The following is a 14,880-nucleotide window of genomic DNA, read 5'->3' as shown; positions in this document are numbered from 1 at the left end:
ATGAAAATCTGCATTCGCTCAGAACTTTCTAACTATTAGAAGTTGTATGGCTTTTAAAAATAGAGGAGCCCTGGCCAGGTGGCTCACTTGGTTGGAGCGGAGTCCTGGACACCAGAAAGGTTGCGGGTCCGAATCCCTGTCAGGCTCAATGTTTCTCGCTCACACTGATCTCTCTCTCTCTCTCAAAGCAATTATCTATCTATCTATCTATCTTCAGGTGAAGATTAAAAAAAAAAGTAGGGGAGCTCTTCAGACTGTTGGTCTTCCCTCACCTGCCACCTCCAGCCTGAATTTTCTCCCTCCCCCAGGAGCCCCGAGGTCCTGCCCCTTAAACTTCCAGAGGACCTGCCCCTGGCTCCGTTTCTCCGAGTGCTTAATATGCTTCCAAAAGTGGGCATCTTTTGGTGCAAACCGAGTTTCAGCTTTATTTCTTCCCCATGTTAATTTAATCGGCAGGTATCGGAGGCCCACGACATGCCTTGAACGATGCTAACATTTCAGTCAAGGGTTTACGTGCAACAGACCATCTGTGATCACTCAAAGGAAGTCATTTTCGCTTTCTCAATTTTCACATATACGGATTTCTTGATTTAACTGAAATAACTAGAAAATGGTGCAGTACAGTAATTCTTTTAACATCCTAAACTATTGTGACCAAGTCATTTATTAACCCTCTCACAAGGATTATTACTTTATAAAGAAAAACTATTTAGAAAGACAGATAAATTACATTGTTCATACTGAGGCAGTCCTCAAATGTTATCTTCTTATCAAGCGACTCAATTAGCCTCCTTGGGAATCCACCCAGAGGTGTCCAGCAAAGGGATTTACCCTAGAATGCCGCTTATGTGGATGCTGAACATCCCTAACCATCCTCGACTTACTGTTAATATTTCTTTTCTAATCCACCTTAGACTTTTAAATTTGAAGGTCCCACTTTTCAAGTATCATTAACATACATAAAAATCTTGATTCCCAAGTTACCTTGAGACACACGAAGAGAACCAGAGCCACACCTCCTGGTGCTGGGATGAGCCTGCCCTCCAGCCCTGCTGCGGACCCGGCACACACGGCCCTTCTCGAGGGGCTGGTGGCTCTGGGCTCTTACTCCTCTAGAGAGCACTAGTCTTCAACGTTCTGCATTGTCTTCATGAAGCCACAAGTACCTCGGACAGTTCTGTTCACCCAGATTCACCACGTTTCCTTACACATGCTTCAGGTTTTGGCTTCAAAAGCAACTAAGTAGAATTATTAAATGGCTTTTCAGTGAACAGTCAGAGGTATTAAGCATCACTAACTGCAACATGCTCTTGGGACACCTGCTGCAGTCCTTAGGGCTTTCAAGAGATGTATGAATACGAATCCTTCTACTAAAAACAGGATCCGGGTTGGTGTTTTGAAGTGAATGTCCTTAGGAAAGTGGATTTTATTACAGTTCAACAAGGGATTTAAGAGTGCCCAGGAGCCCAGCCAGTGTGGCTCAGTGGATTGATCATCGTCCCATGGACTGAGAGGTCCCGGTTCGATTCCCAATCAGGGCACATGCCCAGGTTGTGGGCTCAATCCCCAGTAGGGGGCGTGCAGGAGGCCGCCAATCGATGTTTCTATCTCTTCCTCTCTGTAAAAAAAACAATACACACACAGAGTGCCCAGAGAGTTCTTGCACTCAGCATGCTCAATCTGATGTCATTGTTATTATACTCTTAATCAGCAGAATTTAAAGGGTAAGTTATGATGGCTACAAAAAGGAATTGCGGATCCTGGGACATATCTTTGTAAACTGTGCTTCATAGGGTAACACTACTTAGAATTTAAAGGCCAAATCTTCACAATGGCACTGAAGATATATACAAATTTAGCAGACACAAAAGTTGTAGTGAGGCAAATGTAAAAGGTTACCATCTGTCAGTTAATTCATTCTTGAATGGGAAGAGACTTTCAGTTTGTAGACAAACATTCTGATTTATGTATGAAGGAAGCAAGAACCTGAGACAGGACAGAGGGGAAGAAAACGGGTTGATGACAGAATGAGCGACGGGAACCCTCGGTCGGTGAGGAGTGGAAAGGGTGGCGGAGGGAAACGGGTCTGCTGGAAGGACAAAAGGCAGGTGGTTGGACTTCTAATGAAGACAATGGAGTTTCAAAAGGGAACTCAAAACTAAGACTTTATAGAAGCCAGATAAAAAGTACTGCTGCTATGTTTCAGAAATTGGCATAATGTATAAACAAACACTACCGGTACAGATTCCACTACATTTAACATTCAGTACTTGGTAAGGCCCCTTTCCACACAATGTCCTTTGCCCTGCAAACTACATAAAGGAAAGTTTTAACTGCATAAATGAGTTTCAGTATCTTCTACATCACAGGACAAAATGAAGTAAAATCAAACATCATCATTCTCTATCCTGTAACAGTAAAAACACTGTAGAGTGGAGCCATGTGAAAATAACAAACAGGGAACAGCCAACGGGTAATTTCAAACAAAAAGGAGGTAACTCCACATATTCCCTTTGTACACACTGCTTAGTACTTATGACGTATATGAAATCTGTAAAGAATAAGTGACGTGATATGTAAACTTTAAGTAGTGAAGTCATGGACTTTAAAACGTGATTTTTCACATTCAATATAACTTATTTTAGAACATATCATTTCAGAAGATTATCTAAGTGTCACAAACAAGCAACATGTATATACCGCAATTTTATTTCAATCGCACAAACGACGTTAGCGTGTAGGAAATTTAAATGAAACAGTACGGTAAAAACGGCAGAGAACCGAAAACTCTAAAAAGGAAGTACACCTGAAGCATGAGAATTCGACCTTCGTTAGTGTTTCATCTTCAGTTCTGATGGACACTGATGCTTGCAAACCTCGGAACAAACTTTGAAATCAGGATGACTACTCTGAAGAGATTTCAGCACCAGCACTGACTTGTACATTCAGTTGGTTTCAGTGGACTTGTTGGCCGTTCACATGGTGTGGAGCACAGATTTGTCACAGGTCAGATCACAGTGTTGAGGAAAGAAGTGCCTTCCTGCGGTGAGAAAGGGTCCCCTAAACTGCTTAAGACATCCAACGTCCAAGAGCACACGGACCGTCGTGACGATGTGGTCCAACGCAGTCTGGGTAAGGGAAAGAACTTACGCTTTCCATTTTAATTACTGAAATCTCTAACAAGGACAGCTGTCGCGTGATGCTAGATGTGCAACAGTAATTCAACCAAACTTCTTGGAAAGAACACATTTAGCAACCTGGGATAATGCAAACTGATGGAAAATAGAACACAATTCAATACTGGTTCTTTTTGTCATTTTACACAGACATCATGTTAATATTAGACCAAGGCACAAAACGTTTAGTGCATAAACCAGTTTCTTTTTAAGATCTAGCGTTTTATTGAAGTCTTTTATCTTACTTTGGACCACTTGTACCCAGAGTCCTCTACCCTATTATAGTATTTAACTTAACCAACAAAACCAAAAGTTACTTCTGACCAGATTTATAGGGGACATAAACGTTTATATTATGAGTGTTTACATAACCAAAAGTACAATAATAAAGATGAAAGTGCCTCCTATTTCTGTTAGAAAACAGTCCTTTGTAAGCATGTTGCATCTTCCATGCCTTTACTACTGATGTATGACAATGAATAGGTTGACAGAAAACTTGAACTATGATAGCTCATCCAGCACAGATTAATCTAAAAATGAAGTTTCTACAGAAACAGGAACTATTTTAACAAGGAAAAAAATTCCCTCACTCAAACCTCTGAAGTGACAACGCTGCAAATGAGCAGCATTTAGAAACTATGCTTCCAACAAGCTCTGTTTATGAACTGAGATGGACGAAATCTAGAGAGCAGACGAATGGATTCTTTCTTCAACATTTTAGTAAAACTTCTGATAATCAAAGATTTCAAAGCAAATATGGCACATAACAACGCAAGCATGAATCAAGATGGAAAGCCTAGAGAATTTTTGATTTCCTAAATTTTCAAAAAAAAAAAAAAAAATCTATCATTGCAACAGATAGGATTTCTCCCCTATTTTAATCTTACAAATTTCAAATAAAAGGGAGTGGATTACATACACACGCGTGTGCACGCACAAACACACGCGCATACACAGTGGTAAGTAGAGGATCTAATTCCTTGTTCCCACCACCCAAGTCTCACTTTATTTATTAAAAGAAAACAATGCAGAACTCATTAGTTTCCCCTCACCTAATGATTTCTGTGACCTTAACCGCTGCCATCATCGTTAGTTCTTGTAAATCAACATAACAAAATTCAAAAGCAGCTTCACAGTCAGGAGCATGTACCTGAACAGCTGTATACCTGCAGGGCACCTAGGTAATAGTAACTACCAAATTCAGGGATCAAACTTTTGAATTCCGCAGGAAGATATACTTCGTGCGAAGCTCAGAATCATGTTTCAGACCATTGAAATTACTGAAGTTCAAATACAAATAGCTGAAGACATGATGTAAAAGATTAAGTACTTGGTTCTGTTAACGTTATTTACCAATTAAAAGCACAAAAGAGTCCTCATTATTTTTCATGCAGGTAATTGACAAAAAAGATAGTGCAGAAATTAACTTTAAATAAAAAATTATTCCTTCCCTTCCTCCCAATCCCCTATACGCTACAAAAATGTTTTCCCTGGGACTAGGCCTTGAAAAGGCCACTACGTGTTACTGTGACATGCATTACTGTCTGCGATTAAAAAAGCTAATTTTGTGGTGTCTGTAATTACATTATAAAAATGTCCACATGCATAAATCTAAAAAAGGTTGGAAACCTACAGTAAATCTACAATATGTTGTTTTACATTTGACCACTGGTTTGCATTATGTAGGAGTCATAGATTTGGTAAAGCATTGTAACAATTTAGGAAGGCATCTAAATCTTTAAATTCTGGACAAATTTTATGTTTTAATCTACAAAATTGCATGAAGGCTAACTCGAGAGACTTCCTATCATTCTAAAATTCCTCAAGCTGGACAAATCACTTTTAGGACACTTTCTTACAAGTATCACCCTTTGAAAGCACATAGCAATTCCATCTGTTCCACATTTGATGATCTTAGCCTGCACAGGGCTACCTCAATAGTCATGGAATAATGATAGGAAGACGAACCTGAGAGAAACATTTACAATACAATAGCATAACCTGCTGAATTCTTCATCAGCACTCTCCGAAAAAAATCTCCTTAAGCCTTTCTCCTCTTTATTTTAGCAATGATTGTGGAAAATGTGAGATTTTTATCCTGACATGAAGATACTTCAATGCATGGTGATCTTGCCTGATGGGCTCAGTGTTTTCTGCACAACTGTTACAGGAACTCTTCTCGACTCTTCCATTCTGTTGAAAAGGTCAAAGAAAAAAGCAGCAAACTGGGAGGGAAATAGCTTATCGCCAGCGGAATAAAGTCTGAAGGCTTTCAAAGTGTGTTGGTTTTTCCCTCCTTCTGACGATCTGTGTCTCCAGCTTCTCACAGCTCACAAAATGTAGGGGTTTGTTGTTAACAGTTGTTGTTCGTAGGTGTGTTTTTTTCTTTCTCCAGATTAAAGTCCTATCTCTCCTTAGTTTGTTTCTCTATGCGGTATTTGACTTGCTCAGTTCCTGCCTGATTGCTGAGTAGGAAAAGGAAAAGTATTCAAAATAAATAATAAGGTAAAATAAATGAGTGACTCAATCTTCAGCAATTTTAATGATCGTGTTCAAACTCATAGTAATAAAGACACACTGATCTTGTATGTTTCACTGCATAGATCTTTCAGCTTTCTTATCGCAAAGATGATACTAATTTCCACATATGTATGTTTATTTATTCTCTCCCTTTTGTATATGAAACAAAAACACTTTATTCTGTAGGCTCAAAAACAACACGAGGGCAGTGTGACGATGAATGAGCAGAGGTAACCTACAGAAGGACTTGTTCACCGAGTTTTCCAGCAATTACTACTGAACACCTGGAACTTAGGATTCTGGTTTACCCATTTTTACCACCCTTATGAAGGACAGAGAGCTCCTCCCACAAGCCAAGCAAAGGGCATGATACTATGGAAAAGTAACTGTTTTATGCCCTCAAGTAATAAACTGACACTTTATTTGCATTTTCTTAAAACTAGTTATTCTTAAATTAAACATTACTCTATAGGAGTACCAAATTTGTTTAGACACTCACCATCAATGAGCTCTTCTTTTAGCTTTGTTAATTCTTTTCTCATTTCATCTAAAATGTCCTAAAATATTAGAGAAAAACATCAGGAATACAGAAAATAAACTACTGCTGAAAAGATTCTTGCTCATATAAAATTTTAAGAATGTATGAAAAATGACGCATGTTTTTTGTTTCCAGAGTTACAATTTATGTGTTAGAAGACAAGACTTGGTAAATTTTGTTTTAATAGTTTTCTTTTACCAATCTTGGCTTCTTTCAGCCTAGTAATATATAAAACAGAATGCTTTCTGAAACTAAAATAATTACTCTGCCATCCAGTAAAGGTATGATTCAGATAGTCTCTAGAAAAGATAAGAGCTCTGCTTTATAACAAATGTTTTTTAATTGATTTTTTTAGAGAAAGAGAGACATCTATGTGAAAGAGAAACATCTATCAGCTGCTTCCTGCACACTCCATACCGGAGATCAAGCCCAAAACCTGGGCCTGTGCCCTGGCCGGGAATCAAACTGGGACCTCTAAGTCCGTGGGCCGACGCTCAATCCACTGAGCCACACCAGCCAGGCACAAGCTCTGCTTTTAATCTAGTCTTCGGGGAGCTGTCTGAGGGGTGATGCACCAAGATGCATAAAGGAGGAAGACAAGTAAAGTGGACAGTCAGCTCTTGGCAAACCTAGTATCTGGTCTGAAGTATGGGGATTGCTTAGGAATCACCCCAGCTGCCAAACTGTTTTTCGAGGAATCTAGGGCTCCCGCCGAGGGCCCTCAGGGGCTGCCCTCACGTGGAAATGAAGGTGTATGGGACCCTGCTGGCCCTGCCCTGTTCAAGACAGTAGGCACCAGCCACACGTAGCTACTAAGTACCTGAATGAGGTTGGTTTGAAATGAAATGCATTCTAAATGTAAAAAGTACACTAGGATTTCAAAAATTTAGTATGAAAAAAATCATGTATAACAACTCAGTAATTTTAAAATATTGATTACATATTGAAATATTATTTTGAAATTTCACTTGTTTTTCTGTACTTAATGTGGCTACTAGGTACTTTGTGGTCCATATTATATTTCTATTTAACAGCAATGCTCCAGACCCTCCTTTCTCCATGAAAACCAGGCCATCTTTATATTATTCTGCAAAAGTTCTAAGTTCAATTTGAAATAATGGACACTCCCCTCTCCAGTTAAAAAAAAAAAAAAGATCAAGAAGTATGTGATATGAAAGTTACAGGGCCATGATAAGGTTCCACAATTTTTCATCATGAAAAATAACAGCTATCCTTAGGAAGGATTAGTTTTTAATTATGTGACTTTAATACTGCGCACACCCCAGGTAAAATTGCTCTGTGTTTAAGATTCACTTAAAAAAAAAACAAACTTATATACTGATTTTATAAAGAGAAATGGAGAGGGAGAGTAGAAGGGAGAGAGGGGGAGGGAGAAGGAGAGGTTGATTCTTGTATGTGCCCTGATCAGGGATCATATTCACAACCTTGGTGTAACCAACTGAACTACCCAACCAGGGCTAAGGTTAATTTTTTCTTTAAAGCTTTTCATGTTTAAAAAATAAGTTGAAAATTATCAATTAGCTTAATTCCTCCATTTTGCCAATGAGAAAACTGAGGCGCAGAAGTTATTACATGAACAAACAGATACCCTTATTCAAATTAATCTTAAAGTCGGCACTAAAATCCAATCTATCCCTCTGTCTGCCACTCTTCTAACCAAGAACTTACCTCAAGTGTGTGTGAGTGCCCTACTGTAAAACAGTTTTCAAGAAAACGAAGGCGTATTTAATATACAGGAAAACAAGCACCTTGATTATCAATCACCGCTTGCTTCTTTTCCAAATCACACAACCCAATTTCACTTCCCAAAAGCTCTGCAGTACAAAAACCAGATTGATCTGAAATTAGGCTTTCTCTCTTTAACCTCTTTTATTTGAACTCATATCACTACAACATGATTGGCCCCCCCCTTTGAGCCCCATTCAAACACTGGCTGGCATTTAAAAAAATGAGTGATAGAATGGGGAAGTGGGGTTTGAAGGAAAATGTGGGTTCTGATCCTGACAACTGTTTACTTAGCTGTGGGACTGAGGAAATTGCATTTCCCTGACCCTCAGGTGTGCAGAATTTGGGTATAAACATTACAGGACGTGACTACTGTGAGGATTAAGAGACAATGTACGCCAAGAACCGAGCCTATACCTGGCACGAGTCTACCAGAGTCGACACACGCTCCTACAGTGACCATTCTTTCCCGAGGCTGTGCAGGGCAAGACGACAACCATTACATGTCTCATTACAGGCCCCTCTGTACCCAGGTCTGCAAACTGATAGTCATTTACTAAGATGCACTGCCTGTCATTTTTGAATCTTTTTAACACTACCAATTTTTTAAAACTGTTTTACGTCTTCCAGGAATAAAATACTTTAAGGTTCCATAACCTCATCATTTGTTACTCCTTCCACTTTTTCTGAGTACACAGGTATTAAATATAATGCATATGTATTCAAAATAAGGACAATAGCCCTGGCCGGTTTGGCTCAGCGGTTAGAGCATAGGCCTGCGGTCCAGAGAGACCTGGGTCCGGTTCCTCCTAAGGGCACGTACCTCGGTTGCAGTTTGTCCCCGGCCCTGGTTGGGTCATGCGGGAGGCAGCCACTCGTTGTGTCCCTTTCACATTGATGTTTTTCTCTCTCTCTCTCACTCATCCTCTCTCTCCCTCCCACTCTATCTGAACAAAAAATGGAAGAGGGTCCTCGGATGAGGATTAAAAAACAAAAACAAAACAAAATAAAGACAATAACTTAAAAAAATAAAATAAAGTTGGGCCCTGGCAGATTTTTCTCAGTGGTTAGAGCATCGGCCTGTGGACCAGAGAGTTGTGGGTTCAATTCTGGTCAAGAGCACGTACCTTGGTTGTGGTTCGGTCCCTCGCCCTAGGTGGGGTCATGCAGGAGGCAACCAATCAATGTGCCTCTCTCACATATATATTTCTCTCTCTCTCACCCTCCCACTCTATCTGAAGAAATAATAAATGGGACAATACCCTTGGGTGAGGATTAAAAAAATAAAGTTGAAATAACTGTGCATATTAGTTGGTTACCTGTTTCCCCTCACATGGGCATGACTCACTGTTGAATGTTCTGTTATGATTCCTTCACAGCCGCCGAGCTCTCCTTCATGTTACATATCTATAGGTTCTTTTCATTTTTTTTGGTACGTGCCCCTACTGGGAACCGAACCTGGGACTCTCTGGTCCGCAGGCCGATGCTCCAACTGCTGAGCCAAAAAGGCCAGGGCATATATATATACATATTCTGTGATATTTTATTAGCATAAATTCTTAGAAGTGAAATTGCTGGGTTCAAAAGTAAGACATTTATTTTTAAGGCTTTTGATTTCTTTTCCCAAACTGTTTCCTAGAAAGCAGAAGTGCACGAAAGTGCCCATTTTCCTTACATTCTCATTAAAACCAGATTTTCTGGGTCCATTTTTGCTAATGTAGGTGAGCAGTGGGAGCCACCTTCCCCTTTTGCACAACAGGCACATATATTTAAAGTGTACACAATACTATTAAACCACTGACCACACCCTCCACCACGACTGAAACTTTATGCAAACCCAATGAACCAAAACATGAGAATCTGAAAAATAAAATAGGACCAATGCCATTGCTTAATTTGTAGAAAAATATCTTTAATGCTTTTCAAGTTCATTCACAATCTGTCAAATATATATGGATGTTTTTGGTTTTTTTTTATCCTCACCTGAGGACATTTTTTTGTTTTTTGTTCAGATAGAGTGGGAGGGAGAGGGAGGGAGGGAGGGAGGGAGGGAGGGAGGGAGAGAGACATCAACGTGAAAGGGACACATCGAGTGGTTGCCACCCGCACGACCCAAACAGGGCCGGGGACAAACTGCAAGCGCGGTACATGCCCTCAGCGGGAACCGAACCCGGGTCTCTCTGGACCGCAGGCCGACGCTCTAACCGCTGAGCCAAACCAGGGCACGCAGGATGTTTCTTAAAAGAAGAAGGACAAATGAAGGACAGCTGCCACCGAGCACCTACCTGCTTCAATCTGTCGTAGTCTAGTCCCTCTGTCTGGACTCCATTGGCACTGGGCTGGGAGGAGGGTGCAGATTTTGGTCTGTACAAATGAAATTTCCAGGACAGGTAAACAACACTTAGGACATTTAACGAGTTCATAAATAATTGTAAATTTACCAACCCAATAACGTATTTCAGACCATTTCTTAAAACATTGTGTTAAAAAGTTAATTGTCAAAGTTGTAGTGCCGATTAGAACATAAAGCAGAAAATCTTTTTTACTTTTCTCAGAATTTTTAGTTATTTGTAAAGAAATTAGAAAGAGGTGCTAAGATGATGAGCCTTCAGTAAAGAGTAGAACACAACGTTCTCTGGGCATGAGGCAGGTCACCAGGTAACATGTGACATGTTGATCAAGACAGACAAAAGGCCAGCAGCAACATCCGCGGTCCCAGTGACACAATCTTGTTTTCTCCTTCTTCTGAAATTGCACATTATTACTAAACAGCTGACAAACCCATAGAAGGGAAAATAGAAAAACAAATATTTCACTCTAATATGAATCAATTTATAAATTCTACAACTTGGTTTGAGGCAAGAACATTTTACTAAGCACGACTTCTTTGTATTTTTTTTATTCCATTTCAAGCATCAAAATAAAATTTAAAATGTTAGAAAAATGATTATTAAGTTAAAAGTATATTAATATTCAAATGGCTATGTAGCTACTTCCTGATGAAGTTTTTATGGAGATGGCATGTGAATGGTGTGTTCTGGCTAACTACTTCCATAACCTTATTTTGTTTTTTGGGGGGGCCTTCTTTTTAAGGAAATGCCACACAGAAGCTGATAAGTTAATTGCTGCACTTTCAAAAGTTTATCTTCTATTAAAATTTTCATATGAAGAAACAGTGTTCAAGATTAAGTACATTGTAAGCAAAATTTAAAAAATCAAATAAGTCGGTCACATGGCTCCCTCTCCAATTCTGGGAATAAGAAAATCCTAAGTGGAAAACTCAGACATTTAACTGGGTCCTCTTCTACTTCCTGGTTTAGTATAGTAAGTGGCTACTCTTTAAGGGCTACCAATCAATGCAGAGTGAAACCATTAGTCAAGTCATATAATTTCAATTTTATAGAGTATCAATGTTAAGCAATCTGAACCAAGACTCAATAGGCAAAATAACTTTTACAAAGTTATAACTGCATAATATACCTCAAACCCATAGGCATTGTTTGTGAAGATGAAATATTGAGTTAATTTGCTTTAACATCAAACATGACTGTTTAAAAGGTTGTTGTAAAGCAAGTCAATCAATTTTATTTTATTAGATATCTTCATATGCTTCTATGAACAAGGAAAATAATAACTTTCAGAAAATTCCACTAAATAAGCCTGAGGTAGACACTGGGGGGGTAAGAAGATTTATATGACATATTTTCTTTCCTCTTGTGAGAATATGCTTTTTCACTTTGCTGAGGAGACTACTTAGCGCCACATTCATCTGAGATGTATTGAGGTCCACGGTTTGCAAGTCATAGTGCTTTGTGTAGAGTCTGGTTCAATAAAATTTTCTTAAAGTTCAACACACTGTGCATTTCATTTACCAACATTATTTATTCCTGCTCTCCAGAATTAAATCATTAACTATTCTACTTTTCTTTTACTTTTCATATTTAAGTGGTACAACTAGTTATATAACTATATATATATAACTATATATACATATACATACATATATTTATATATATATATAAAAACTATAGTCTGCTACTTAACTGGGCAGTATGCTATGAATATACCCATATTTACTAAACAATGCAAGAAACTATTGTTGTTATATAATAAACAATTGTGGAAACATGCAGTTTTTTAAAAAATTGAATTCATGCTAACATGCAATCCACCACCACCACCACCAGCAGCACCACCAGTATAATGAACTAAAGGGGGGAACTTTTCATACTGAAGGAAAGAAGTAATCACCACTTTACAAGGGTCATCAACGCTGCCCCAGGAGGCACTACGCGTGAAAGCAACGGGACAGCTGAGGGGACTGACTGACAACAGAAAACCTCATTGTTAAATGTTATTTTTCTATCTATTAGCAAATTTCCTAAATAAGTCTTTTGGTCTTAAAAATTAACTCACCTCAAAAAAAGCAGAAAAAACCAATTTCACTATTATCTAATATAAACATTTTATGAAGATGTAACTGGCTGACCAAATAAACTTATCAAATATTTTAATCATCATTGGCACAAAAATAATTTTAATTAATAACAATTTGGCCAAATAGAGTCTGATTACAGAACTTCCTCAGGCCACACACCCTTCTATGTACCACTCAGTTCATGCGCCCCGTAGGCTGGACATGGACTTTTAAAACATAGACACATATATCATAGTAGGTCTCAGATATTTCTAATCTATGGGTTTTCACCATAATCGGTAACAAAATATGAGCTTCTCAGAGGTTTTTATTACTTTTAAGGAAAGTGTTGCCTCTAGATACCTGCCTATGATATAACTGTAGTACAATACTCAAGCCTCTATTCTGCCAAATTACCTCTCAATATAGCTTAAGCATTTGAGGGTTTTTTTAAATTGCCATTTTTTTTCTTAATGAAGAAAGAAATACATGGGTCACATCTTAACTTTTCTTAATTAAAAATGGGGTAATAGGACTCATCCTATCCTAGAAAACAGATAATCCATTCAGGATGTTACACGTTAGGTTGTTAAATACTTAATTTACCACAAAGTATCTAGAAAAGAGATTTTCCTCAAAGAATAACTTATCCACAATTGTGGTTATAATGTTCTCCCATGTTCCAGTAGCAAACATACAGGATCTTGTGTTCCACTTTTTACAAGCTTTGTCCCATACCCATACAGAGAAAATGCCTTTATAAGAAAAAGAAAAAGCTAAACAGCCTAGATATATGTGGCCTCAGATTCCCATTCTAGTATTTCTGATACGTTCACCATTTATATTTATCCTACTCTAAACTACAAAATGATGGCAGGGAAATGATACTATTAATTTTTCTAATTTAAATCTCTTAAAAATCTTTAAAAAGTGTTCTAAATAAAGCTAAACATGAAAGATTGAATATTCCTAAATATCTCCCTTGTGGTGATTACCAATCCATGTAGAAAAAGCTCAGCCCTACCCTGAACATGTCATTTAAAAGTCTCAAATCACAAAGTCACATCAGGATGATACCTGTGTAATGAATCATAGGACCTGTTGTCAAAAAGAATCTGATTTTTCCTTGGAGAATCCCGTCTATGAAGGGGAAAAATCATTTAAAGGGGTATACAATAGAACTTAAAAAAATAATTCTCAGTATATTATTTTATAGGTATTTTTAGTCTTAGCAATCAAAATAAGAACTAAAGGAGTCCATCAATCTTAAAATAAGGTTTTTTTTTCCAACAAAAAGTAAGATATTTGGAGACTAATTCTAATTATGTGAAGATACTATTTACTTAAACACAGAAAAAAAAATTTTTAATCATTATTTTTATAGATGGCAGACACAGTAAAATGCATGGCACAAAGATTCAACAAGTATCAAAACACAAAGACATTTCCATTAGAGTGAATATAAAGCTATATAGTCTCAATCAAAAGCCCACTTAAAAAAAAAAATCACTGTAGTCTGAAGTATTCAAAATTAACTCTTTTCAGGAGGCATGCAAAGAATACTTTTTCCATCTTGAATACAAGATCTGTAAGCTCCTAATAAAAACCATAGGAAGAACTCACAAACATTCCAGTATTACATTCTAGTCCTGGTTTAAAGCATTTTTAACTATAATATTCTTGCTTTTACTTTACTAACATCCTCACTTAATAAATACAGCACAATGCAGTATCTCTTGTATATTATTACAGGATTAATCCATTCTGCCATTAAGATCATTATGACACAGATATTCAGAAGAGAAATGGGTATTTTCACTACTGTGCAAGTATGAGGCACACTTAAATAAAAACATAAAATGGCCAATGTACTTGCTTTCAGAAGGCACAGGGGAGATAACTTAGGAAGAAGGAAATCTTAAATTTTTAAACATATTTTAAAAATCGTTTCTGGTTTAATGTGTTTGCAGTGAAATGTTAAGACGTGTATCTTACGTGTCAATGGTTGGATCAAATCTACCAAAAGGTATATAGTTAGAAAATAATTGCGTCTTTCAGAATTTCTGTTTTAGGACAGGAAAGAAAAACCATCTACCAGAGTCAGAACATGATTACAATGTACTACTGAATAATATGAACCAATATTCCATTAGCCTATATAAAAATACTTTTTAAATGGTGACCTTTAGAAGACTTATTAAACTTCCTTTAGAAGTCTGAAAAAGATTTCAAGACATATTTTTTCTTTTACTAAATAAACCCAAACACATCAAGAAACATATTCCATTTGGAGAACCTCTTCCATGTCCCTTCTAAGACATTTCTGCCATGCCCTGGCAAGTGTGGCTCAGCTGGTTGGGCACTGTCCCACGAAAGTCTGCCGGCTGGACTCCCCATCAGGGCACAGGCCAGGGTTTTAGGCTCAATCCCTGGTAGGGGGCAAGTCGGAGGCGGCTGATTGATGTTTCACTCTCACATGGATA

At 37.9% G+C, this 14,880-nt stretch overlaps 1 protein-coding gene across 6 annotated transcripts in view; it reads right to left on the bottom strand.

Annotated features, from left to right (window-relative positions):
- Nucleotides 1–4,007: 4,007 nt before the first annotated feature.
- Nucleotides 4,008–14,880, bottom strand: part of ENAH (ENAH actin regulator) — a 126,177-nt gene continuing 115,304 nt past the window's right edge. For 4 of the 6 annotated variants that reach the window (XM_036277680.1, XM_036277679.1, XM_036277682.1 and 1 more), the window contains 3 exons: nt 10,266–10,344; nt 6,196–6,253; nt 4,008–5,641 (listed from right to left, as the gene is read on the bottom strand). In XM_036277680.1, the coding sequence (XP_036133573.1) occupies nt 5,604–5,641; nt 6,196–6,253; nt 10,266–10,344 (175 nt within the window). In that variant the 3' untranslated portion in view covers nt 4,008–5,603. Of the gene's footprint in view, nt 5,642–6,195; nt 6,254–10,265; nt 10,345–13,474; nt 13,538–14,880 lie in introns of all 6 variants that reach the window. The other 2 variants (XM_036277684.1, XM_036277681.1) reach the window with 1 other exon arrangement.

Source organism: Molossus molossus, unplaced genomic scaffold (genome assembly GCF_014108415.1).
Source record: "Molossus molossus isolate mMolMol1 unplaced genomic scaffold, mMolMol1.p scaffold_m16_p_23, whole genome shotgun sequence".
Lineage (NCBI taxonomy): Eukaryota > Metazoa > Chordata > Mammalia > Chiroptera > Molossidae > Molossus > Molossus molossus.
Note: the sequence above shows the minus strand (reverse complement) of the source record. Positions and strands in the feature narration are given on the sequence as shown.